Below are 26,599 nucleotides of genomic sequence, written 5' to 3'. Positions count from 1 at the left end.
CGGCTCCTTCCCAGGACGGCGCGCGCCCGCCCCTCCGCGCGCTCCCGCGCGTCCCCCGCCCCTCGCTCCCGCCCCAGCTCGCGCTGCCCGGGCGGGCGCCGGCCGCTGGCGCCGCTACTGCTGCCGCCCCCGGGGCGCGAGTCCGCCGCCCGCCGCCCGGGGACCCGGCGAGGGGCGGGGGCAGCTTCGAACCGGCCCCAGATCCTTCCCGCTGCCGCCTCACGCTTCCTGGAAAGCTTGTCCCTCTCCGCCGAGCCGTTCCGGGAGCCCAGCCGCGCCGAGGTGAGGGCTGGGGAAGGGGGAGGGAAGGGACGCCCGCGGAGGAATGTGCCGGGTTGGGGGGCGGGGAGCCGGGGTCCGGCGGCGCGATCTAGGCTCGAGAGCCGGGATCATGTGCTGTTTGTTCCGCGGAGGCGCAGCGAGGTGCCAGGCCCGGGCGGCCGCCGGCTGGCTAGACAGGAGGACCGGTCCGCATGGCCGCCCAGAGAGGCCGGGCGGGGACCTGTGTGAGAACTGCCGGGTGGGCAAGGTGCAGGTGGCCCAAGACTCCCTTTCGGGCCGGTCGGCCCCACCCCAGCCTCCCAGTATCCTCCTTGTACCCCACGGCTCCTTCACAGCTGCACCGGCTGACCCCTGTCCCTGCCTCTGTTCCCTTACCCTGCTGGCCCCCAGCCATGCCACCCCATTCCTTGTCCCATTAGCTGCAGCAACGGCGTCACCATCGCTCGTCCCCACCAGTGTCCTTCCCTCCCCTGGTCAGGGTCTGGGGGGTCAGGGCTGTTCTTCCTGAGCCAGCTTCTGTGATTCCAGCTACTCCCTTCCTGTCCTGGGACAGACCAGTCCCTCACCCTCCCATGCTCTGCCCAGGAAGGCTGGTGAGGGGAGGCCCAGTGTGACAGGAGTTTGGGGCCCACAGGGATCACAGGAGGGGGCTCAGCATCCCTTATTTCTCTTCGTGGTTCTCCTCCCTGTTGTCCGTGGGCGTGGGCTGCTCAGCCTCTCCTCCCAGGGTGTGGGCACCCGATCACCCACATTCCTGGGCTCCAGCCTGGCACCTTCCCCAGGGCAGTGGACGCCATAGCACTAGCCCCAGGCTGGGGCTGGCACTGGCCAGCCGGCTTCTTTTTCCTTTTCTTTCTCCCTTTCAGGGAGGCCCCAGGGATCCTCTACCCTCAAACACAGGTATTTTTGGGCACCCCAAGGGTGGAGCCCTGAGGATTGGTCTGATGGCTACAGGATGACCCCACCCTCCCGTGCCCATTGTCCTGGATCCTGAGGAGGAAGTGCTGGGGGCTGGGCAAGGGGCTTAAAGCCCACACAGCTGGCCCTGTGGATCCCAGTCCTGGGCCCTACCTACAGTCCTTGGACTTTGCCCATCCGCACTACCGGCTTGGGGTGTGGAGGTTGTGGGCCTTAGGTGGGAACTGGATTCTCCCTTGCCGACCCTGTGGGGAATTTTAAATTTTAGGACAGGTTTTGCATTTGCAGTTTCCTTTCTGATCTCTCTTGTGGGCCCCCAGTTTGTGCTTTGGCCCCGGAGTTCCTGCCTCTTTAACAGCTTGTGTTTGCTGTGCTGTATCTCTTTCTCCTTTCCTCTCCCATTCTTTCCTTCATAGCATGACCTCAGGCTTGCCTTTTGTCTTATTTCTCTCATTTTCTTGGTGTCTGTGACTCTCTACCCCTCCTCTCTCTCTTCCCGCCACCCTCACGTCTCTGTCCGTGTGCCCCTCTCTCTGAATTGCCCTCTGTCCAGCCTCTTTCTGTCTCTGTCCTCTATCTGAACGTTCAGTACACTTGCGAGTGATGAGGAATAAAAATATCACCGTCCTTGCCCTTGGATTCACATTGCATTCCGCCACTCCAGAGGGGCAGCTGTCCATACTTTTCCTACTCTTCCCCCCAACCTTGGCCCTCCAACCTGGGAACCCCAGACAGGTCTCTGGAGCCACCGGTCCCTCCTAACAACTCTTCCCCCACAACCAGGGTGTCTCCCAGAGCCCCAGCTGGTGTGGCCAGGTCCCAGGAATAGGATGGGGCTCCCCCTACGAGGGCCAGTGGCAGCAAGAACTGATACAGCCCCCCTGGTCTGGGGCCAGGACGCCAGGTAACTCTGGGGGAGACCGCCCAGCTTCCTGCAAGGTGGAATATGGCTGGGGAGAGAGGCAGAAATACCTTTGGGAGTCTCTCAAGACAGTGACATTTGGGAGGAAAGTCAGGGGAATCAGAGCTGGGTCCTTGAGAGCCTGGGTGGCTCTGGGGGAGATGTGAAGAGACTGGTTCTGGGAAGAAGCTGGGAGGCAATGTCTGGGTCCCCCCAGTGGCTCTGACCCCACCACTCCTTTCTCTGTCCTCCAGCTGAGGAGGGCAGGAGTGTCTGAAGCCATGGCTGGTGCCTCAGTGAAAGTGGCAGTGAGGGTTCGGCCCTTTAACGCCCGTGAGACCAGCCAGGATGCCAAGTGTGTGGTCAGCATGCAGGGCAACACCACCTGTGAGTGAGTCCCCGGGGCCTGGCTGGGCACAGACAGGGAAGGCCGGGCCCACCACATAGGCCAGTCCCGCTGGGCCAAACTAAGAGGAGGTCTGTGCTGGGCACAGAGCAGGTGCTAATTGTAAGGGCGGGGCCTGGGGCAGGCTGGCCTTTCCCGTGTTCCCAGTCTCTGGGAGGGGGAATGTTGGCCTGGAGCCCTCCATTGCCCAATCCAGGGAGGCAGCTCAGTGGGGGCGGGTCCTAGGAAGCCAAAATTAGCTTTGGTGGCTGGAGGGGGTGGGGAATATTAAAGGGGAGAGATGAGTCAGGGCAGTGGTGAGGAGTGGGATGCTTGGATTCCAGGGGTTGGTAAGGGCAGGGGCTGGGAGTACCTGACCTTGACTTTCCTTCCTTTACCCTCTCCTGCCCCTCAGCCATCATCAATCCTAAACAGAGCAAGGATGCCCCCAAAAGCTTCACCTTCGACTACTCCTACTGGTCACACACTTCGGTGGGTTGTTGGGCTGGGGGAAGAGCAGGGCAGTGAGAGATAGTGGATTTAGGTCCTGGGGAGGGGACATGTTGAGAAATAGGACCCCCAGGGGATTATTCAGGCTGAATTGGGAGGATGATCCTGGATGGGGGTGGTAGGACCCTTAGGCTGTGATTGAGGCCATGACAGGAAGGCAGAATCCCTTGGGGTAATTAGGACTAGCAGGGGCTGGATAGGATCCTCAGGGTATTTAGGACAATGATGAGGGTGGGAGGGCACACAGGACCTTTGGAGAATCATCAGTGATGGAAGCAAGACGCTTGGGACAGACACAAAAGATAAAAACATCCAGGGTTCCTTCTGTTTTTCTCTGCCCCCGCTTTGTCCTAGGCGGAGGACCCCCAGTTTGCATCTCAGCAGCAGGTGTATCGGGACATTGGAGAAGAGATGCTGCTCCACGCCTTTGAAGGCTACAACGTGTGCATCTTTGCCTATGGGCAGACCGGGGCTGGGAAATCCTATACCATGATGGGGCGGCAGGAGCCAGGACAGCAGGGCATCGTGCCCCAGGTACACCTAGGACCTGGTGCGGCAGCCAGGGCAGGAACATCTTTAGCTGCCCCTTGAAGAAGGAAGGAATGGGGTCTGAGGATTGTGGAACAGAGACCTGGCTCTGAGGCCGCTGGTGATGGGAGATAGAGGTTGACTGCAAGCTGGACAGCCCACTGGGGTGGGAGGGTCTTTGCCCCTATCGGAGGCAACGAGCCTCATTGAGAAGAGCAAGGTTTTGGCATCAGTGAGTCTTGGGTTCGAGCGCCAGTGTTATCACTTATTACTGTTTTACTTAGTTTCATAATAATTTGTGAGGATGGTTCTCCTGCAGGCTTGTGTACCATCGCAGAGTGTTAACTCTGGAAACGCCAATTGCGATAACAGAGTTGACCATAATTGTTCCTGGCTGTCTAGCATAGCAACCTGGCACACAGGCTTGGGAGTCAGGACGCCTGGGGTTTGCACCCTGGCTGGCTGAACGCTAGCCTGTGTTCTTGGGCAAGTGGGAACCTCTCTGAGGTTGTTTTCCCATCTGTGAAATGGGAATAACCCCTCCCTCAGGGCTGTGGCAAGGGTTAAATGGGGTCACTTGGGACTGGGCCTGGCCTATGGCTGGATACTTCAGGTGTGCCCTAAACTAGGAGCTTCTCTGTATTTCCTTGTGTCCCCCTCCAGCTCTGTGAGGACCTCTTCTCTCGCGTTAGTGAGAACCAGAGTGCTCAGCTATCCTACTCTGTGGAGGTAAGCCCGGGTCCTGGTGGCGGAGCTGAGAGCGGTCCAGACTGCTGAGGGCCATCACTGAAATCAGACATCCTGGGATCTAATCCTGGCTCTGCTGGTTATAAACTGTGACTTTGGGGCAGTGATTCTGTCCTTCAGCTTTGTATGTTCGTCTGGGAGATGCTAATGATCGGACTTCCTGGCTTGTTGGACAGGTCGCTGAGCTAGCATCTGCAGAATGCTTCGCACTGTGTATTAGCTGCAGTCACCTGGATCATGTCCAGTAGAGTCAGATTAGGTTTCGTTGTCATTGTTGTTGCTAGTTTTGTTACTTCTCATTTGCTTCTCCCACTCAGGTGAGCTATATGGAGATCTACTGTGAGCGGGTACGAGACCTCTTGAACCCCAAGAGTCGGGGTTCTCTGCGGGTCCGGGAGCATCCCATCCTGGGCCCCTACGTGCAGGACCTGTCCAAGTTGGCTGTGACCTCCTACGCAGACATTGCTGACCTCATGGACTGTGGAAATAAAGCACGGTGAGGCAGGCTGATGGAGCAGAGGGCAAGGGGGCCAGGGTTGGAAAGGTGAGAGGCAAGATCCAGTGACTGCTTCCTTTGCCCCCAAGGACTGTGGCTGCCACCAATATGAATGAGACCAGCAGCCGATCCCATGCCGTCTTTACCATCGTCTTCACACAGCGCTGCCATGACCAGCTCACTGGGCTGGACTCGGAGAAGGTGAGACTGCCCCCCGGCCCTGCACTGGACGCAACCTCCCCTGGCAACAGGGACAGTGACATGGTAGAAGGTCTTGGGCCCTCCTTGCCCATGCTGGGTTGAGTGCCTCCTCAGGCCTTCCATGACCCTGCCCCACCCCCACCCCATTTTCCCATCAGATCAATCTGTCCCCCTCTACTGTTTGCTTGTCTTTTTTTTTTTTTTTTTTAAGGGTCTTGCTCTGTCGCCCAGGTTGGTGTGCAGTGGTGCTGTGGTGCGATCTCGGCTCACTGCACCCTCCACCTCCTGGGTTCAAGCGATTCTCCTGCCTCAGCCTCCCGAGTACCTGGGATTACAGGCATATGCCACCAGGCCTGGCTAATTTTTTTGTATTTTTAGTAGAGACGAGGTTTCGCTGTGTTGGCCAGGCTGGTCTTGAACTCCTGACCTCAGGTGATCCACCCGCCTCAGCCTCCCAAAGTGCCGGGATTACAGATGTGAGCCACCGCACCCGGCTGTTCTTACAAGACCCAGGACAGGGCTTGGATCCCCTGTGTGTCCCTTGTCCGTGCCTGCGGTGGGCCTGTAGCTATTTGTAATTGAGTGAGTAACCACCGTCTCACTGTTGTCATGTATTCTGTTTCCCCCGGCCTCCTCCCTCGCCTCCTCCTGGCTCTCTCTAGCCCTTGCCAGCTGCCCACATTCCTGCTGGGTGCTTCCCTGATTTGCCTGCCCCATCCCCCACCTGCACCTTATCTCCTGCCTGTTTCCTCTGACCCCAGGTCAGTAAGATCAGTTTGGTGGACCTTGCAGGGAGTGAGCGAGCCGACTCCTCAGGGGCCCGGGGCATGCGCCTGAAGGTGAGGGGCTTCAGAGGGTGGTTTGTGGGGCAGTGTTTTGGGCTGTGTGTGGAGGTCTTCATTCGGAACATGAGACTCTCACTGGGGAGGTGGGAAGGGGAAATGAATCGGATTGGGAGAGGAGGGTCTCATCCCCACATTCCTTATCCTTTTCCAGGAGGGCGCCAACATTAATAAGTCGCTGACGACTCTAGGGAAGGTGATCTCGGCCCTTGCAGATATGGTGAGACCTGGGTGTTGGAAAGAGAAGGGGCTTGGGAAAGGGGGGTGACCCACCCTAATCTCCTTCACCTTTTTATTCCCCAGCAATCAAAGAAGCGGAAGTCGGATTTTATCCCCTACAGGGACTCTGTGCTCACCTGGCTGCTCAAGGAAAATTTGGGTGAGGGCCTCTTCCTCTCTCTCTGCTGACCCTGACACATCCCACAAACTCCTCTGATACGTCTGACAAATCCCCTTGCTATGCCGAGAATCCCAAATCCCATTGTCTCACTTCTCCCCCTGACCCTTCAAAGGGAACATCCTTCAAAGATTTCCTGATGCTGAGAACAAGGCCATACCCTCCCGCCAAGCCAAGGGCCTCACTGACCTGGCTACTCATGACCCTTCCCTGATCCCCAATCCCTGATCTCATACCCACTGCTGCACTGCTGACTTCATCCCCCTTCCATGGTTCTGTGACTGTCCTGCAGCTGTATCTCCCTGACCTCATTCCCTCCCACAACCACATGTCATGGTTAGTTCCACCCCACTAGATTCCCCTACCTCAGACCGTAACCCTATAAGACCCCCGCCTGGGCAGTGGGCCCCAGCCCCGTGACCCGGTCTGACTTTTCTTAGCCCCTACCTCAGCTAAAGCTTTTCCCTGCACTCCATTCACAGGTGGGAACTCACGCACAGCAATGATTGCAGCCCTGAGCCCTGCTGACATCAATTACGAGGAGACTCTCAGCACCCTCAGGTGTGGCTTCTGGCTCTAGCAGGGATGGGGCAGCATAGGAAAAGTGCCAGGAGTTCAGCAAGCTGCTCAGGACCCTGCTCGTGAGACGAGACGGGGGAGATGCCCGAGCCCTGCCACAATATCTTGAGACCTGGGAGAGAGGGAAGGAGAAACAGCAGACCAAGGGTCCCATGCACCCAGGCCTCACCGACCCTTCTCTTCTGTCACCCAGGTATGCTGACCGCACCAAGCAAATCCGCTGCAATGCCATCATCAATGAGGACCCTAATGCCCGGCTGATCAGAGAGCTGCAGGAGGAAGTAGCCCGGCTGCGGGAACTACTGATGGCTCAGGGACTGTCAGCCTCTGCTCTGGAAGGTCGAGTTTCCAGGGAGGGGCAGCTCAGGGATGCCCCTTGGGCCACCCCATCCCTCCTCCCTTGCCTTTGCCCAGTCCTGGAGCCAGGGAGGGACCACGCACGATGAAACCCTCCATGTGCTCAGTGACGTGGACACAGATGTGGAGCGGGGACGTATGTCTTCAGATGTTACAGGGAGGGACTAATGCTCTTGGGGAGAGTCAGGATCCAGAGGGACCTGGCAGGCTCCTAGAACTAATGACCGTTATAGGAAAACATGGCAATCTGGACTTACAGGTCAAACGGTACATTGTTGAGAAGAGGCTAGGCTACTGTAACTTTCTTGACAGAAGTTCTTGTAAAACACCAGAGTCCAAGTGGACCATAGCGTCACAGTTCCAGTGGAGTGCTTTCTGGCATGTCGTTCTCAGCCTCGGTGATGGAAACAGTGTCCAAGTCACTGGATGTGTAATCCATGTTGACTGGGTCAGGAATGGGCCCTGCATTCAGTCTGGAGATCATCGCATTGAAGATGGTTAGGGTGCTGAGGGCACAGTGCAGAGAATATGAGTGTTCTTGGGAAGAGAAGGAGAAGGTAACTAGGATGTTTGCCTTCCAACATTTGAAGGATTGTCTTGCAGAAGAGAAAGCAGTAAGACCTTTTTATCCCAGAGGGCAGAACTAGAAACACCAGCACACATGACGTGGGGCCAGTTTCAGCTCAACACAGCTAAGAATTTCTTTTTAATTAATTAATTAATTTTTTGAGACGGAGTCTTGCTCTGTCGCCAGGCTGGAATGCAGTGGCTCGATCTTGGCTCACTTCAACCTCCGCCTCCTGGGTTCAAGTGATTCTCCTGCCTCAGCCTCCTGAATAGCTGGGATTACAGGCGCCCGCCACCACACCTGGCTAATTTTTGGTTTTTAGTAGAGATGGGGGTTTTGGCCTGGCATGGTGGCTCATGACTGTAATCTCAGCATTTGGGGAGGCCAGATCAGGCAGATCACCTGAGGTCAGGAGTTTGTGACCAGTCTGACCAAATGTGAAACCCTGTCTGTAATGCAATGGTGTGGTCTCGGCTCACTGCAACCTCCGCTTCCTGGGTTTAAGTGGTTCTCCTCCCTCAGCCTCCCAAATAGCTGGAATTACAGGTGCCCGTCACCACACCAGACTAATGTTTGTATTTTAGTAGAGATGGAGTTTCACCATGTTGGCCAGGCTGGTCTCGAACTCCTGACCTCAGGTGATCCGCCCACCTCGGCCTCCCAAAGTGCTGGGATTACAAGTGTGAGCCACCACACCTGGCCCCACCTAAAAATTTTCTGATGGTGCAAGTTATGTAATAGTGGAAAGGACTGGCCGCCTTCTTCAGTAACAAGCTCTCCACTCTGTGAAGCTCTTGGTCTCCTGGATGTCTCTCATCAGCTCCTTCTTTCCTTAGCCTCATTCTTTTTCCCCTGTCTCCCTCCCAGGCCTGAAGGCGGAGGAAGGGAGTGTTGGAAGCGCCCTGCCAGCTGTGTCATCTCCCCCGGCTCCAGTTTCACCCTCATCACCCACCACACATAATGGGGAGCTGGAGCCGTCATTCTCCCCCAACTCAGAGCCCCAGATTGGGCCTGAGGAAGCCATGGAGAGGCTACAGGTAGGAAGCTGGAGCTGGCAAGGGCTGGGGGTCTGGGCGTTCCTGGGAGTTTACTTCTCCAAAGTCAAGCTTGAGAAAGAAGGAATTCTAGGAGTAGCATGGCCCCAGGGTAGATTGTCCTTACCCTGGGTCTGCTTGTCCCAGACCATCCTGAAACCTACCCACCCTTATACTCCCAGGAGACAGAGAAGATAATAGCTGAGCTGAACGAGACGTGGGAGGAGAAGCTACGCAAGACAGAAGCCTTGAGGATGGAGAGGTGTGAGGGCTGACTGCTGGGGTCCTGGGAGGAGTTGGAGGCCGCGAGGGAGATCAGGTCCCACAGGGAAGGAGGTCACAGGCAGTGAAGGTAAGACTGACATTTGCCTCTCCTCTGCCCACAGAGAAGCATTGCTGGCTGAGATGGGGGTGGCCGTCCGGGAGGATGGGGGAACTGTGGGCGTCTTCTCTCCAAAGAAGGTGAGTGAGGAATCGGGCGAGGAGGCTTGGAGAGCCTCTGGATGCTTAGAAAAGAGGCAGCAGGTGCAGGGTAGTGAATGCTGTCCCTGATCGCTCCCTTTGAGGTCCCTGGCTTGTCCCTCCATCATTTCTGTCCCCACCCTGCCACCTCCTCTCTGTGTTGTCTAGTCATCCCTGCCTTTTCCCTGCAGCCACTTGACAGTCAGCCTCAGGAGAGGGAGAGGACCTGGGAAATCGGAGATTGGTTGGGATAGAGACTGAGGCACTGTGCATGCTTTTGTATCATTTGAGTTTTGTATTCTGTGCATGCTTAAAAAGATAACTAAAGGAATCTATTTTCAAAAGGATAACTTGGGAAGACTAGACTAAAGGGAATAGAGGAGGTGTAAGCACTGTGCTGTAAAACAGTGGTTGCCACTGCAGTGAGGGGTTGGTTATAGATGGAGGCACCCATGTGGCTTGGAGCTATGCTGCAACTGGTTTCCTGGAGAAGGTGGTTTGGAAAGTGGAACCTGAAAGATGGACAGGACCTGGGGGGTATGGAGGAGTAGGGCCGACATGAGATTGAACAGCCTGGGGTACGTGTTGGGGTGAGTGGGACATGCCAGTGCCCAACGCGTGCCTGCCGCCAGGTTTTAGGTGCCTAATAAATCATTGCTGAAAGGAAGGAAGGAGCAGGGCAGGAGAGGTCAGGCTCAGGTGGAGGCAGGAATGATACTCAAAATATTAATAACCATCCGGCAGAGGGACTGACCAGTCAGAAAGGACACTGGTTATAGACAGCCACCCCGCTGTACTGGTGCATACCAATGAAGGGATGGTGCAGAGGCCAGTTTGAGCAGAGCATGAACTTCCAGTTCCACCAGGGAACCAGCCCAGCCCGTTGGACCATGGTGTGAAGCAGCAGAGGATCAGGCCCTAAATCAGATACACTGTGCTCTGGGCCTGATAGGGTCACTGGGGGCTGCCTGGAAGAGGTGATGGGTTATCAGAACAAGGCTCTTCTCTGTTTTGTAAAGTCAGGTCCGTCTGGGGGACTAAGCAAGCAGGGATCACTGAACCCCTGTTCTGAAAAGAGGAGAGGGGTTTTGCCTTGCCTGGCCCAAGCCACAGTGAGGGAGTGAGAGAGCTATGGGCAGCAGGCCAGGCTGCTTGTCTGGGGTCTTGTCTGGAGCTGGGTACCCTGGGCTTTGGGGTCCTTCTGAAGGAGTCAGACTCTTCTGGGACCCAGCCACATCTAGGTGGAGAGAGGGGCTACAGGCGCTCTTAGCATGGCTTCCAGCCACCTTTGCATACCTGGAGCTGGGCCACTTCCACCACGGTCACAAGGATGGAGAAAAAGCAGAAAGGAGTGGGAGACTGGTGGGGTGGAGGTTTGTTCCTTGGAGAGCTTGCAGAGATGCCACCTGCCAAAGCCTGGAGACCAAAGAAGGGGGTTCTTGTTTTATTTTTTAATTGTTCTTATAAAGGTAATACACACCAGAGAGAATATTCTAATAGTTCTAACGGGTGTGTACAGTGAAAAGTCTCTCCGTTTACAGCATTTTGTTACAGAAAACAAAAAAAGTAACTCTCCATCCTTCCCACCCTTAAGTTCCCCTCTTAGAGGCAGCCTTCATTATGAGTTCTTTTTTTTGAGACAGAGTCTCACACTGTCACCTGGGCCGGAGTGCAACGGCATGATCTTGGCTCACTGCAAGCTCTGCCTCCCGGGTTCATGCAATTCTCCCGCCTCAGCCTCCTGAGTAGCTGGGATTACAGGTGCACACCACCACACCCAGCTAAGTTTTTGTATTTTTATTAGAGATGAGGTTTCACTATGTTGGCCAGAGTGGTCTTGAACTTCTGTCCTTGTGATCCACCCACTTCGGAGTCCCAAAGTCTTGGGATACAGGTGTAAGCCACTGTGCCCGGCCCATTATGAGTTATTAATATATTCTCTTTGGGCTGGGTGCGGTGGCTCACACTTGTAATCCCAGCTCTTTGGGAGGCTGAGGCAGGCGGACCACGAGGTCAGGAGATTGAGACCATCCTGGCTAATATGATGAAACCCCGTCTCTACTAAAGATAAAAAAAAATTAGCCAGGCATGGTGGTGGGTGCCTGTAGTCCCAGCTACTAGGGAGGCTGAGACAGGAGAATGGCACGAACCCGGGAGGTGGAGGTTGCCGTGAGCAGAGATCACGCCACTGCACTCCAGCCTGGGTGACAGAGTGAGACTCCGTCTCAAAAAAAAAAAAATGTTCTCCTAGAAATGCTGTCTAGGGGATGTTATAATACATGTACAGATATGTGTTATATAGAACTATACACATTTGCACACATTCACGGCCTCTCTTGATAGTTATAGTTGCATAGCTTATTTTATTTTACTTCATTTTATTTATTTATTTATTTTTGAGACAGAGTCACACTCTGTCACCCAGGCTGGAGTGCAGTGGCACAATCTTGGCTCAGTGTAAACCCTGCCTCCCAGGTTCAAGTGATTCTCATGCCTCAGCCTCCCGAGTAGCTGGGATTACAGGCACCCGCCACCACGCCAGGCTAATTTTTGTATTTTGGTAGAGACGGGGTTTTGCCATGTTGGCCAGGCTATTCTCAAACTCCTGGCCTCAAATGATGTGCCAGCCTTGGCCTCCCAAAGTGCTGGGATTACAGGTGTGAGCTACTGCGCTTGGCCTGTATACCTTATTTTAAAGGTTCCTTTATTTTTCTCCCCGGTGTCAGGGTATTCTGTTGTGTAGGATAACGTATTTAACCAGCTTCCCACTAATGGACATTCAGCATGTTTCCCATTCCTTGATACTACAAAAAAGGCTGCAATGCATTGTCTTGCAAATGTGTTGTCTGTAGAGCAGATTCCTAGAAGTGTAGATTTTGAATCAAATGGTAGCCATGTAAAATTTTAATCTATGTTGCCAAAATGCCCTCTGAAGATTATAACCATACCAATTTATACTCCCAAGGGTAACATACAAGAGAGCCCATTTCCCCTCACCCTTTTCCACATTCTGGCTTAATAAGACTTTTCTCTTTGCCAGTGCAATTGGTGAGAAGTTGTCTTAGGGTAGTTCACTTTTACATTTTTCTCAAGGTGGTGAGGATGAACTATTCTCATGTTTGAAAGCCATGTGGTTGGGCCCGGCACGGTGGCTCACGTCTGTAATCCCAGCACTTTGGGAGGCCGAGATGGGCGGATCACAAGGTCAGGAGATCAAGACCACCCTGACTAACATGGTGAAACCCCATCTCTACTAAAAATACAAAAAAAAAAAAAAAAAAATGAGCCAGGCGTGGTGGTGGCGCCTGTAGTCCCAGCTACTGGGGAGGCTGAGGCAGGAGAATGGCGTGAACCCGGGAGGCGGAGCTTGCAGTGAGCCGAGATCATGCCACTGCATTCCAGCCTGGGCGACAGAGTGAGACTCTGTCTCAAAAAAAAAAAAAGAAGAACTATTCTCATGTTTGAAAGCCATGTGGTCTGAAGCCAGAAGAGAGAACTGTTAGACTCATGGGGGAAATGGGTTTGGTGTGGATAGCTCAAACAGGGAATGGTTGGGTCCTAGAGGAAAACAACTGTAGTTTGTCTTGGAGGGAGTCCCCTCTTGCTAAGACCCACCCCGACCGGGGCTAAGGATTGCTTGAATCAGTGGTGTTCAAACCTGGTTCTGAGCTTCCTTCTCAGGGGCTGAGGAGAGGGACAGGACCAGACCCCGGGGCTCCCACCCCCACCCTGGGCCTGAGCGGCTTCTTGCTTATCTGCTTGATGTCCTCGGCTTCTAGAGAAGGTTTCATTTTGAACAAAGAGTTATAGGGCTGAAGAAAAAGTTAAAAAGCACTGCCCCAAATCGTGTTCCCTCTCCCAGGGATAGATTTTTTTCCGCTTCGGGAGCCCATCAGTGTTTGCCAGTCCCAGAGCAGGCCTGACACTGCAGCGCAGGGAAGGACATGGGTGTCTCTCAGGAGAAGTGTCGCAGGGGTGATCCTTGGAGCATTGGGCGAAGGGCGGATGCACAGGATACACAGACCCCCGGGGGGGACACAGCTTTGGGCTCTTGAGTGTTCAGGTGGCTCCCAGAGAAACAGGTTTGACTCCATGCTGTTTCCCTTCTCTACCCTGTGCTTTCTGCCTCCGTGCTTCTGTCCAGGCTGCTTTCTCCTGGAGCGCTCTTCCTTGTGCATGTCCACGCCCTCCTCGTCCTCAAAGGCCGGCTCCCGTGTTGCCCTTCCGTTAAGTCCTGGTCCCCTTGAAATCCCACAGTTCTTTTTTTTTTTTTTTTTTTTTTTTTTTTTTGAGGCGGAGTCTCGCTCTGTCGCCCGGACTGGAGTGCAGTGGCCGGATCTCAGCTCACTGCAAGCTCCGCCTCCCGGGTTTACGCCATTCTCCTGCCTCAGCCTCCCGAGTAGCTGGGACTACAGGCGCCGCCACCTCGCCCGGCTAGTTTTTTTTTTTTTTTTGTATTTTTAGTAGAGACGGGGTTTCACTGTGTTAGCCAGGATGGTCTCGATCTCCTGACCTCGTGATCCGCCCGTCTCGGCCTCCCAAAGTGCTGGGATTACAGGCTTGAGCCACCGCGCCCGGCCATGAAATCCCACAGTTCTTCACTCTGTTCCTCTTTGCATGTGAGTCCCTCCCAGGACACAGAGGCACTCAACCCCCTGGGAACAAATGAATGAACACATGAACTTAAGCAAGAGCATGAGACGATCAGAAACTCCCCCCGTGAGGCATCCGTGTCCCACTTGTAATGGTGTTTCCACGCCAAGCCTCACCTCCCCTAGCTGACTCTGATTTCCTGACCGACTGGACAGCAGTGCCTGGGCTTGACTCATCTCTGTACCCCGCCTAGTGCTTCACCAGGGTGAGGTGGAAAGGCCACAGTTAGTCCTTCTGCAGCAGAGGCAGGGGTCTTGTGTTCTGATGGAAGGCTCAGGAAAACTTCCTGGAGGAAGGTACATTTCAGACAGACTGGGAGGAATGTAAAGGAAGTGAATGATTTTGGCAGGTGGGGGCAGGGTGGGAGGGGGGCTGTTGTTGGGGACACTGGCGGTCAGGGACACAGGAGGCCTGCTTTGGAGTGAGTGCTCAGGGGTTCGCTGAGTGGAAGTCCAGAGCCTGGGAGAGAAGCCTGGGAGGGGGGCTTGGACAGGTGGACTAGAGCCGGGACGTGGAGGAGGCCCAGGGATGTCAGGGGAAAAAGCAGGCTCAAGTCCTGCGGGCCTGGGGTTCCAGCTGGAGAGGTCTCAGCAGAGACGCAAAGCCATGCCATAGCGAGGTGTGCGCAGGAAGCTGGGAGACCTGAGGGGTGGCAGGAAGGCAGGTGGGCCTGGGACAGGGTGGTGCCCAGGGATGGACAGGTATGTAAGGGGGCAGCAGCTGGCAGGAAGGGAGACTTCCTCAGGTGTGGCAGCAGTGGCATGAACGGGTATAGGAGCAGCAAGGCCTGTATGCCACCCAGAGTATTGCCCAGCAAGGGCAGGGCTGTCGTAACAGATTCAAGTCAGGAGAAGGTGCTTGGGAGAAGGGAATGGGCTGGGTTTTCAGCACAGAGTAGCATGACAGTCACTCAGGACGGTCTTGGCTGGGGGGCTCAGGCAAGGACAGCCCCAGGCAGGCACTGCAGGGACCCAGGCTTGAGGTGACGCAGTCCAGGGAGAGGTAGTCACTGGGGAAGAGTCAGGGAGTCCGCTTCAAGAAACATGTTAGTTCCATTTGCTTTTAAGTTGAAGCGACACTTTTTATTTTTAAATTGTGAAAGTAATTCATGTGTGTAGGAAATTCAAGGTTGATGAAAGGTGTGGAGCACCGGTCTGCTCACTCAGTCTCCCCCAACTCTCCAGAAGCTGCAAGGTACATTTTGAGGAAAGAAATGATGGGACCTGAGACAGAGGAATATAGGGAAGAGGAAGAAAATGCAGGGGGTTCCGGGACTTCTGGTCAGGAAGCCTGGTGGGTCGAGTGCTTCTGAAGAGACAGGCCTTGGGAAGGGTTGCTGACCAGGACACAGCTGGATGGGTGGGGCAATTTTTGTAGGCCCCTTGTGTGAGGAGAGGGTGGATCAGGCTGTGCCGAAGGCGGCTGGTGTGAGAGGTGGGAACCAAAGAACCAATGTGATCCTCAGGGTGGAAGGATGACGATGGGAGGAGCACAGAGGGCAAGAGAGCTCTCCAGAGTGAGGGGATGCAGCTGGCAGTGCCAGGCCTGGAGGGGTGTCTCCTTCCACCGCTCCGTTTCTTCCTTTCCATAGCAGCCGTGGCTGGCTCCCCCTGACCACCTTTCTCTCCCACCTTAGACTCCCCACCTGGTGAACCTGAACGAAGACCCTCTGATGTCTGAGTGTCTGCTCTACCACATCAAAGATGGCGTCACCAGGTAGCGTGTACCCAGCAACCTAGGGGGCAGCCTCTGCTTTTGGGGTGTGGCTGCAGGGGGTTGGCCACATTGGTGTCTCCCTTCCCCGGTGGTCCCTGGAGATACCTCCGATCTCTAAACAGCTGCCTCCGCAGCCCTGCATGCTCTCCCAGCTTCAAGAGAAGTCGCTGAGCTGCCTTCCCAGTGGTTGTCTTGCCGCCACCTGCCAGTTTGGTTGGGGCGAGACATCCTTTTGTGCTGGGGCATAGAGTTGGGAAGCGTAGAGCCTGCATTCTTAGCCCCGGTGCCGTTGCCTTGGTCTTCCTTGCTAGGGCCTTCCCTGGGGGCGGGGGAAGGGAAACATGGCCTGGTCTGTGTGGTTGCGGGCTGGGCAGCTAAAGGCAGGTGGCTCCTTGGGCTGGTATTACGAAGTCCTGGGGGCTCGGTGCTTGCCCTAAAAGGGTGAGGGTGCCCTTCCCCTCCCACCACAGGCATTTGTGGCTGTCCTTGATGAGCATCTTGGGTAGGGAGTGAGCTCTCAGGATCATCAGCCTAAGGATGGGTGGAGACCTGTGGCTGAGGGTGCCCCTTTCTCCCAGGTTTGCTTTTCCCCTTTCCTGTATAACTTGGTGACTAAGAGCATGGCTTCAGAGTCAGGCAGACCTGGGCTCTGATCCCAGCATCTCCACTGCCCACCGCAATGACCCTGGGCATACCAGTTCTCCTCCCTGAGCCTCTGCTTCCTCATCTGTGAAATGGGAGTAATTTGCTTGGCTCATTGAGTTGGATAAACTAGTGTTCAGGGCTTGGTTAAAGTCTGGCGTATGCTCACACACATTGGCCGCTGCTTCCCCAGGGTCGGCCAGGTAGATGTGGACATCAAGCTGACCGGACAGTTCATTCGGGAGCAACACTGTCTCTTCCGGAGCATCCCCCAGCCAGATGGAGAAGGTAATGGCTGAGGGGGTGAGAGAGGCCAGACAGGGAGACAGAGAGGCCCCCATGTTCCACCCCAGACACTGAACACAGAGGTCTGGGTCGGGCACCAGGGAGTGCGGCCATATAAAGAGGGGATGCGGTCTTGTCCTCAGAGGGGCTTCAGGCTCATGGTATGAACGGAGGAAGACCCCAGGCCTGGCCCTCTGCACTCACCCTGAGAGGGCAGACTACTGCATGCTTAGGAACTGGTGAGGGTCCCAAGGTAGAAATGGGACACTGGCCGGGCGCGGTGGCTCACGCACACCTGTAATCCCAGCACTTTGGGAGGCCGAGGCGGGCGGATCACAAGGTCAGGGGATCGAGACCATCCTGGCTAACACGGTGAAACCCCGTCTCTACTAAAAAATGCAAAAAATTAGCCGGGCCAGGTGGCGGGCGCCTGTAGTCCCAGCTACTCGGGAGGCTGAGGCAGGAGAATGGCGTAAACCCGGGAGGCAGAGCTTGCAGTGAGCTGAGATCCAGCCACTGCACTCCAGCCTGGGTGACAGAGCGAGACTCCGTCTCAAAAAAAAAAAGAAGAAGAAAAAAGAAATGGAACACTGGTGAGCCAGAGGGTGGGATTTTGCTGAAGAGAAGATCCTGCCCTTCTTGATCTTGTTAATGAAAACTAGCATCGTGATCCTTTTTAAATAAAAACCTGTATTTGAATATCGGAACTTATCCCTGTGGAAAACCTGCTTTAATCCAGCTACGATTGCCGAGGTTTCTTTTTCTTTTTGTTTTTGTTTTTTTGAGACGGAGTTTTTGCTCTTGTTGTGCAGGCTGGAGTGCAGCGGCGCTATCTGGGCTCACTGCAGCCTCCACCTCCCAGGTTCAAGCGATTCTCCTGCCTCAGCCTCCTGAGTAGCTGGGATTACAAGCATGCACCACCATGCCTGGTTAATTTTGTGTTTTTAGTAGAGACGGGGTTTCTCCATGTTGGTCAGGCTGGTCTCAAACTCCTTACCTCAGATAATCTGCCTGCCTCGGCCTCCCAAAGTGCTGGGATTACAGGCGTGAGCCACTGCGCCCGGCCTTTTTTTTTGAGATGGAGTCTCGCTGTCTTCCCAAGACTGGAGTGCAGTGGCATGATCTTGGCTCACTGCAGCCCCCACCTCCCAGATTCAAGTGGTTCTCTTGCCTCAACCCCCTGAGTAGCTGGGATTACAGGCACATGCCACCACGCCAGGCTGTTTTTGTATTTTTGATAGAGACGGGGTTTCACCATGTTGGTCAGGCTAGTCTCAAACTCCTGACCCCAGGTGATCTGCCTGCCTCGGCCTCCCAAAGCCCTGGGATTACAGGCATGAGCCACTGCACCTGCTGAGGTATATTTTTGAGGTCGCCAGTTTGTTTTAGTTCTGACACTTTTAAAAAAATAGAATGATTTGGGTTCACATAAACTCAAGCAAAGTCTCTGTGAAAATGAGTTGGGCGGGGAGGCAGGACTTGGTACACATGTACCGTCTGTCAGCTTGGACCTGGTGTGTGCGTTGTGCCTCAGAGACCTAGGAGTGCTTGGCCTAACACGTTCCAGGGAACGAGGGACCTGGGGCCTGTATGGTTAGCTTTTTTTTTTTTTTTTTTTTTTTTTTTGAGACAGAGTCTTGCTCTATCACCCAGGCTGAAGTGCAGTGGCATGATCTTGACTCACTGCAACCTCCACCTCCTGGGTTCAAGCAATTCTCCTACCTAGCCTCCTGAGTAGCTGGGATTACAGGTGTGTGCCACCACACCTGGCTAATTTTGTGTTTTTAGTAGAGACAGGGTTTCTCCATGTTGGTCGGTCTCGACTTCCCAACCTCAGGTGATCTGCCCGCCTTGACCTCCCAAAGTGCTGGGATTACAGGTGTGAGCCACCACACCCAGCCCTAATTTTTACATATGTGTGTGTGTGTGTGTATATATATATGTGTATATATATATGTATTTTTTTTTTGAATTGGAGTCTTGCTCTGTCACCCAGACTGGAGTGCAGTGGCGCGATCTCAGCTCACTACAAGCTCCACCTCCTGGGTTCACGCCATTCTTCTGGCTCAGCTTCCCGAGTAGCTGGGACTACAGGTGCCCGCCACCACGCCTGGCTAATTTTTTGTATTTTTAGTAGAGATAGAGTTTCACCGTGTTAGCCAGGATGGTCTCGATCTGGCGACCTCATGATCCGCCTGCCTCGGCCTCCCAAAGTGCTGGGATTACAGACGTGAGCCACCGCGCCCGGCTGCTTTTATATTTTTAGTAGAGACAGGGTTTCACCATGTTGGTCAGGCTAGTCTTGAACTCCTGACCTTGTGATCCTCCCACCTCAGCCTCCCAAAGTGCTGGGATTACAGGCACCGTGCCCGGCCTGGGCCTCGGTTCTTAACAGCAGATTTAAGTCCTGGCCAGAGACAGGCAGAGAGGACGGGGCAGCACAGACAGGTACAGATGTAGAAGAGTGGTTTTTACTAACCATCTACTCTGTGCATCTGCATTTTCTCACACAGCTCACAGGTGAGAGAACTGAGACTCTCGGGGGTTAGGTGATTTGCAAAATAGCACACAAAATGGCAGAACTGGATTTAGACACAGGATGGAAGGCACCAGGGGCTGTGCTGTGAACTCTGCCCTGGACTGTCAGATTATCATGGGTTCAGGGTAAGGCTGCCTGGGCCAAGCTGGAGCAGTCTTCTCACCCAGCCCCACTTACCCGCCATAACACCTATACCCTCTTTTTATTTTCATTTTCGTTTTTATTTTTTGAGACAGGGTGTTACCCTGTTGCCCAGGCTAGAGTGCAGTGACACGATCATGGTTCACTGCAGCCTCAACCTCCTGGGTTCAAGCGATCCTCCCACTTCAGCCTCCTGAGTAGCTGGAACTACAGACCTGCACCACCACACCTGGCTAATTTTCGTACTTTTTGTACAAACAGGGTTTTAATGTGTTGCCCAGGCTGGTCTCAAAGTCCTGAGCTCAAGCAGTCCACCTGCCTCGGCCTCACAAAGTGCTGGGATTACAGGCATGAGCAACTGCGCCCAACCCAACTCCCTTCTTTTTTTTTTTTTTTTTGAGGCGGAGTCTCGCTCTGTCGCCGGGACTGGAGTGCAGTGGCCAGATCTCAGCTCACTGCAAGCTCCGCCTCCCGGGTTTACGCCATTCTCCTGCCTCAGCCTCCCGAGTAGCTGGGACTACAGGCGCCTGCCACCTCGCCCGGCTAGTTTTTGTATTTTTAGTAGAGACGGGGTTTCACCGTGTTAGCCAGGATGGTCTCGATCTCCTGACCTCGTGATCCACCCGTCTCGGCCTCCCAAAGTGCTTGGATTACAGGCTTGAGCCACCGCGCCCGGCCCCAACTCCCTTCTTTAGAGAGGACTTTAGATTATCTACTTTTAAAAATATTAATAGAGGGCCGGGCACGGTGGCTCAAGCCTGTCATCCCAGCACTTTGGGAGGCCGAGACGGGCGGATCACAAGGTCAGGAGATCGAGACCATTCTGGCTAACACTGTGAAACCCCGTCTCTACTAAAAAAATACAAAAAACTAGCTGGGCGAGGTGGCGGGCGCCTGTAGTCCCAGCTACTCCGGAGACTGAGGCAGGAGAATGGCGTAAACCTGGGAGGCGGAGCTTGCAGTGAGCCGAGATCCGGCCACTGCACTCCAGCCCAGGCGACAGAGCAAGACTCCGTCTCAAAAAAAAAAAAAATTAATAGAATTAAATGCCTTTTTTTCCCTCTTTTTTTAGTTTTAATAAATGGCATCTGGCCGGGTACGGTGGCTCCCACCTGTTATCCCAGCACTTTGGGAGGCTGAGGTGGGTGGATCACCTGAGGTCGGGAGTTAGAGACCAGCCTGGGCAACATGGAGAAACCCCATCTCTACTAAAAATACTAAATTAGCTGGGTGTGGTGGCACATGCCTGTAATCCCAGCTACTCAGGAGGCTGAGGCAGGAGAATTGCTTAAACCCAGGAGGCAGAGGGTGCAGTGAGCCAAGATCGCACCATTGCACTCCAGCCTGGGCAACAAGAGCGAAACTCCATCTCAAAAAAAAAAAAAAAAAAAAAAAACCATCACGATTAAATGACTTTAGAGTATCTTGTTTATTGTCTGTCTTACTAGCCGGAAGTAAGGTCTATGAGAGCAGGAATTTTTTGTTTTATATCACCACTGTATTTCTAAGACCTAACAAAATCGTGTTTGGAAGATAGTAGGAGTGTGGTATATTTGGGTTTAAATCAATAAATGAATTTTGGGGCATGATGGAAATGAAGAAAAGGTGGGGATAGATGGCACCCCCTCTAGGCACCCGCATCCCATCCTGCTGTCCATTCCTGCTGCCGCCGTTGCCCTGAGCCACTGTGATGCCCTTGGCTGCCTCTCTCCCCGTCTTCTGAGTCTCTCTTTGCATTGGCTCATTTCCTGTCCTCTGCCCCTACGCTGAGTCCTCTGCTCTCCTTGTTCTCCCAGCAGCATCCGTTCTCCCCATCCCTGCCTGATGTTATCGTTCATCCCAGTTTCTGTGTTTCTCTATTACTTCTAGTATAAGTGTTGTAATAATAAAACGTTTGCATGTTATTTTATAGTTTACTTATTTGGGCCTTCTAACAACTCTTCATTCAGACTTCATTATCCCACCTTATAGAATATCACAGAAGTTAAATTGACTTGTTCAGCATCCCTGGCTAAGGAGCTGCAGAGCCTGGGCCTTTGGGAAACCAGGGTTCCTCTGTGGCAATGGCCACTGCTCCTTGAGGGCGGGGAGTTGCCTCATGCATCTTCGTGTCCCCAGAAACTGGCAGGCTCAGTGATTTGTACTGAGGAGCAGCTTGATGGATGTTTGGGTTGGGTTGACTTTCTCTTGTCATATGTCAGCTGTGTCTTGAGAAGGTGAGTCAGGCAGCAGTTTGCAAGATGCATGAGGCAGAGAGGTGGGCTACAAGCCTGCTGGAGAAACCCAGGCCCCACCAGGGATAACGTCAGTGGGAAAGGTAGAAATGGACATCTGGAAGGCAGAAATGACAGGCCTCTGAGCAGTTAAACATGAGGAATGAATCCTTTTGACAATTATTGGTTTTTGAAGCTGCTGCTGGGGAGGGTAGAGGTGGGTGAGTCAGGAGCCACTGCAGAGGCTTCTGGGAATTGTAGTTGGGGCTCTAACCCTCCTTCTGCTCTTCCTTTCCTGTGCTGCCTGCCACCAGAGGGGCCATGGCACCCCCCACAGGTACTGCGGGTGGGACTGGTGGTGCATGTGTGGTTTTTCAGGGTAAGGCAAGGTGGGAATCTGTGACCATGACCCACCTTCCTCCAGGGTCTAATTTTTCCCCTTCCTCTGCCCTTCCGTTCAGTGGTGGTCACTCTGGAGCCTTGTGAAGGAGCTGAGACATATGTGAATGGGAAGCTTGTGACGGAGCCGCTGGTGCTGAAGTCAGGTAGAAGATGTGTGGCAGAGTGAGGGTTCTGGGGCCTGGCTGTGTGGAGGAAGTCTCAAGGGAGGGCCTTCTGGGTGCATCCTAGAGGAGGACCCTGAAATACATCAGAAATAGCACAGGGACCCTGAAATACATCAGAAATAGCACAGGGATATAAAGAAGGAACTGGGAAGCGAAGGTCAAGGAGTCAGGTCTTGGTTTCTCCTGCTGCCCCAGGGAACAGGAAGAGGATGCCAAGCTCTCGCAATTCCCTTTGGCTGACAGGAATGGAGTTGGTCCCTGGGTGTCAGCCAGGGGAGCATAGGCTCCAACTGCCCTCAGACTTGGGGTGATGGAAGAGAGGGTGTCACAGCCCCTGTGCTAGATCCTCTTTGCCTTGGGTGTAGGGATGGGTTTGGTGCTGTTGGGGAGCGAGTTTACTTTTCCCTCCTCCCATCTCTAGGGAATAGGATTGTGATGGGAAAGAACCACGTTTTCCGCTTCAACCACCCGGAGCAGGCGAGGCTGGAACGGGAACGAGGGGTCCCCCCACCCCCAGGACCGCCCTCTGAGCCAGTCGACTGGAACTTTGCCCAGAAGGAACTGCTGGAGCAGCAAGGCATCGACATCAAGCTGGAAATGGAGAAGAGGTGCGAGGGGGATGCCCACGTGCCCCACGGCCCTCTAGGCCGGCCCTCCCAGGCCTCTGGGCCCGTGTCCTCCTCTTGTCAGGTACCTCACCAAGGTTGCTCTTCCTTCCCTCCCCGCCCAATCCCAGGCTGCAGGATCTGGAGAATCAGTACAGGAAAGAAAAGGAAGAAGCTGATCTTCTGCTGGAGCAGCAGCGACTGGTGAGGGGCAGCAGGAGCTGGAGATGGGCTGACGGGCGGATGAGCGGCAAGCCTGAGTCCGAGTGCAGTGCTCACTGCAGATGCAGAGCCAGAGTGGGAAGGAAGTGGGCATGGGGTAAGGGGAAGGGTCCGAAAGGAAAAAGCCAGGAGAGAGATGTGACTACAGGAGGAATCCGTTGTGAGGAAGGAAGGAAGATTCCTCCAGTTGACCAGGGTTTCCCATACTCCAGTTGATCGTGCCAAGTTTATGATTTTCACCATATCCAAGTACCACCTGTGTTGCTTTTAAGATTGTTCTTTTTTTTTTTCTTGAGACGGAGTCTCCCTCTGTCACCCAGGCTGGAATGCAGTGGGGCAGTCTCAGCTCACTAGCCTCTGCTTCCTGGTTTCAAGCGATTCTCCTGCCTCAGCCTCCCCAGTAGCTGGGATTACAGGAGTCCGCCACCACGCCCGGCTAATTTTTGTATTTTTAGTAGAGACAGGGTTTCAGCATGTTGGCCAGGCTGGTCTTGAACTCCTGACCTCGTGATCCGCCCGCCTTGGCTTTCCAAAGTGCTGGGATTACAGACGTGAGCCACCGCGCCTGGCCATGGACTTTCTGTTTTGTTTTTGAGACAGGATCTTGCTCTGTCACCCTGACTGGAGTGCAGTGACTTGATCATAGCTCGCTGCAGCCTCGAACTCCTTGGGTTCAAGCAATCCTCCCAACTCAACCTCCTGAGTAGCTCGGATTACAGGTGTGCACTTCCATGCCTGGCTACATTTGTTTTGGTTTTTTTATTTTTTTGTAGAGATGGTGGTCTCACTACGTTGCCCAGGCTGGTCTTCAGCTCCTGGGCTCAAGCGATCCTCCTGCCTTGGCCTTCCAACGTGCTGGGATTGTAGGCATGAGCCACCACCCCTCCGTGGTCTTTTAAGTCTTTCACAAAGTTCCACACTTGATTAGCTACAGCTAATAGTTACGGTAACTTTCTCCATGCCAGCCATGGTTCTAAGTACTCTAAATAGATCTGGGAGGTAGATACCGTCATTATCTCTGTTGTCTAGAGGAGCAGAGATTAAGCAGTCTGCCCAAGGGTGTGCTGTCGGGATGGAGCAGGACTTGAACCCAGGCTCCCTGATGGGTGCGTTTCCAGTGTCCTTAGTGACACATGGACTCTGGATGTCCTTAGCCCTCTCTTCCTCTTTCTCTGGCCCCAGTATGCGGACTCAGACAGCGGGGATGACTCTGACAAGCGCTCCTGTGAAGAGAGCTGGCGACTCATCTCCTCCTTGCGAGAGCAGCTGCCTCCCACCACAGTCCAGACCATTGTCAAACGCTGTGGCCTGCCCAGCAGTGGCAAACGCAGGGCCCCTCGCAGGGTTTATCAGATCCCCCAGCGACGGAGGCTGCAGGGCAAAGACCCCCGCTGGGCCACCATGGCTGACCTGAAGATGCAGGCCGTGAAGGAGATCTGCTACGAGGTGGCCCTGGCTGACTTCCGCCACGGGCGGGCTGAGATTGAGGCCCTGGCTGCCCTCAAGATGCGGGAGCTGTGTCGCACCTATGGCAAGCCGGAGGGCCCCGGAGATGCCTGGAGGGCCGTGGCCCGGGATGTCTGGGACACTGTGGGCGAGGAGGAAGGAGGTGGACCTGGCAGTGGTGGTGGCAGTGAGGAGGGAGCCCGAGGGGCAGAGGTGGAGGACCTCCGGGCCCACATCGACAAGCTGACGGGCATTCTGCAGGAGGTGAAGCTGCAGAACAGCAGCAAGGACCGGGAGCTGCAGGCCCTGCGGGACCGCATGCTCCGCATGGAGAGGGTCATCCCCCTGGCCCAGGTAGGTCCGGCCTTCTCCCTCCCTTCTCTCCTCCCTCAGCTCTTCCCTTTCGGAGTCTGAACCTTCCATCTCAGAGCCTAACCTTCCCCGAGTCTGGAAAAAATTTCATTGAAGTATAGCGCAGTTTTTTTCAATATCGTTTATGAACCACATGCCTCCCTGTCACCAGACTGCTAATCAAAAATGCAGATTCCTGGGTTCCACCCCAGACCTACTGAATCCACGTCTTTGGGGACAAATCTGCATTTGTAATAAGCTCTGGGTGTTCCTGAAGTACAGCGAAGTTTAAGACCCACTGATACAAAGTGTGCAGGGTTTTTTTGTTTTGTTTTGTTTTCTGAGGCAGAGTCTCCCTCTGTTGCCAGTCTGGAGTGCAGTAGCACGATCTCAGATCACTGCAACCTCTGCCTCCCGGGTTCAAGCAATTCTGCCTCAGCCTCCTGAGTAGCTGGGACTACAGGTGTGCACCACCATGCCCGGTTAATTTTTTTTTTTTTTTTTTTTTTTTTTAGTAGAGATGGGGTTTCACCATGTTGGCCAGGATGGTCTTGATCTCTTGATCTTGTAATCTGCCTGCCTCAGCCTCCCAAAGTGCTGGGATTACAGGCGTGAGCCACCACGCCCGGCCCTAAACCCCTATTTTTCGAGCTTCCTTATCTCCAGGCTTTTCTCCAGACCCTCTGACCTCCAGCCACTCCCGGTCCCTCTTGAATCCACAGGTCCTGAGGATTCACCTCTCCTCACATCCCTTCTCCTTTCCTCTCACTCCTCCCTCCCAGGATCATGAGGATGAGAATGAAGAAGGTGGTGAGGTCCCCTGGGCCCCCCCGGAGGGATCAGAGGCAGCAGAGGAGGCAGCCCCCAGTGACCGCATGCCGTCAGCCCGGCCCCCCTCGCCACCACTGTCAAGCTGGGAGCGGGTGTCACGGCTCATGGAGGAGGACCCTGCCTTCCGTCGTGGTCGTCTTCGCTGGCTTAAGCAGGAGCAGCTACGGCTGCAGGGACTGCAGGGCTCTGGGGGCCGGGGCGGGGGGCTGCGCAGGCCCCCAGCCCGCTTCGTGCCCCCTCACGACTGCAAGCTACGCTTTCCCTTCAAGAGCAACCCCCAGCACCGGGAGTCTTGGCCAGGGATGGGGAGCGGGGAGGCTCCGGCTCCGCCCCAACCCTCTGAGGAGGCCGCTCCCCCTCCAACCACCCCTGCCCGCAGGCCTCCGAGTCCCCGAAGGTCCCACCATCCCCGCAGGAACTCCCTGGACGGAGGGGGCCGATCCCGGGGAGCGGGTTCTGCACAGCCTGAGCCCCAGCACTTCCAGCCCAAAAAGCACAACTCTCATCCCCAGGCACCCCAACCCTACCCAGCCCAGCGGCCCCAAGGGCCCCGCTACCCCCCATACACTACTCCCCCACGAATGAGACGGCAGCGCTCTGCCCCTGACCTCAAGGAGAGTGGGGCAGCTGTGTGAGTCCCACATCCTGGGCAGAGGGCCTGGTGGGGCCCCTTGCTAGGAGAAGGGAAGACGCCTGAGACGCTGCTTCCCCGGAAGCGCTGGGGCGGGGAGGCCCAGGAGACGAGAGAGAAGGTCCGAGTAGGTGATAGAAGACGCGGGGGAGGCCGAGCTGGAGGCTGAGGAAAGGACGAGGGCACGGAGTTGCCAGGAGCAAACCAAAGTGAAGAGAGAGAGGAAGCTGCCTCGGGGCCACCCCTCGCAAGGGGGTGGGTCCCACAAACGCTGCTATGGGTGGGGTGGGGGGCTGGGGTGCTGCGTAGCCAGTGTTTGACTTTCTTTTCAAGTAGGGGAAAGGGGGAGAGGACAGAGTGAGGCAAGTTCTCCCCAGCCCCTGTCCGTCTGTCTGTCTGTCTGTGGTGGTTTCTGTTTCTAGGGAGGCATGGTAGGATCATAAGTCATTCCCCTCCTCTTCCAGGCCTCCTGCTATATTTGGGGGACCTGACTGGTGTGGCTGGAGTCCCATGAGGATGTGGCCCCTTTAATAAAAGATAGTGAACAGGGA

At 54.8% G+C, this 26,599-nt stretch overlaps 1 protein-coding gene across 2 annotated transcripts; it reads left to right on the top strand.

The window, feature by feature from the left end:
- Nucleotides 1–36: 36 nt before the first annotated feature.
- Nucleotides 37–26,599, top strand: KIF1C (kinesin family member 1C). Of its 2 annotated transcripts, none has more exons than XM_033184948.1 (23): nucleotides 37–282; nucleotides 1,984–2,104; nucleotides 2,356–2,488; nucleotides 2,902–2,978; nucleotides 3,351–3,530; nucleotides 4,188–4,253; nucleotides 4,589–4,767; nucleotides 4,857–4,968; nucleotides 5,730–5,807; nucleotides 5,965–6,030; nucleotides 6,114–6,189; nucleotides 6,690–6,768; nucleotides 6,980–7,125; nucleotides 8,579–8,748; nucleotides 8,928–9,007; nucleotides 9,132–9,207; nucleotides 15,497–15,576; nucleotides 16,412–16,506; nucleotides 21,858–21,941; nucleotides 22,384–22,570; nucleotides 22,699–22,771; nucleotides 23,972–24,589; nucleotides 25,369–26,599. In XM_033184948.1, the coding sequence occupies exons 3-23, from the start codon at nucleotides 2,383–2,385 to the stop codon at nucleotides 26,050–26,052; spliced, it is 3,312 nt and encodes a 1,103-aa protein (XP_033040839.1). In that variant the 5' UTR covers nucleotides 37–282; nucleotides 1,984–2,104; nucleotides 2,356–2,382; the 3' UTR covers nucleotides 26,053–26,599. The 2 variants fall into 2 exon arrangements, with proteins under 2 accessions (XP_033040839.1, XP_033040840.1); XM_033184949.1 differs by lacking the exon at nucleotides 37–282 and adding an exon at nucleotides 1,154–1,182.

The sequence above is a fragment of the Trachypithecus francoisi genome, unplaced genomic scaffold, assembly GCF_009764315.1.
Source record: "Trachypithecus francoisi isolate TF-2019V2 unplaced genomic scaffold, Tfra_2.0 Lachesis_group20, whole genome shotgun sequence".
Lineage (NCBI taxonomy): Eukaryota > Metazoa > Chordata > Mammalia > Primates > Cercopithecidae > Trachypithecus > Trachypithecus francoisi.
The sequence above is the reverse complement of the archived record's forward strand: the minus strand, read 5'-3'. Positions and strand labels throughout refer to the sequence as shown.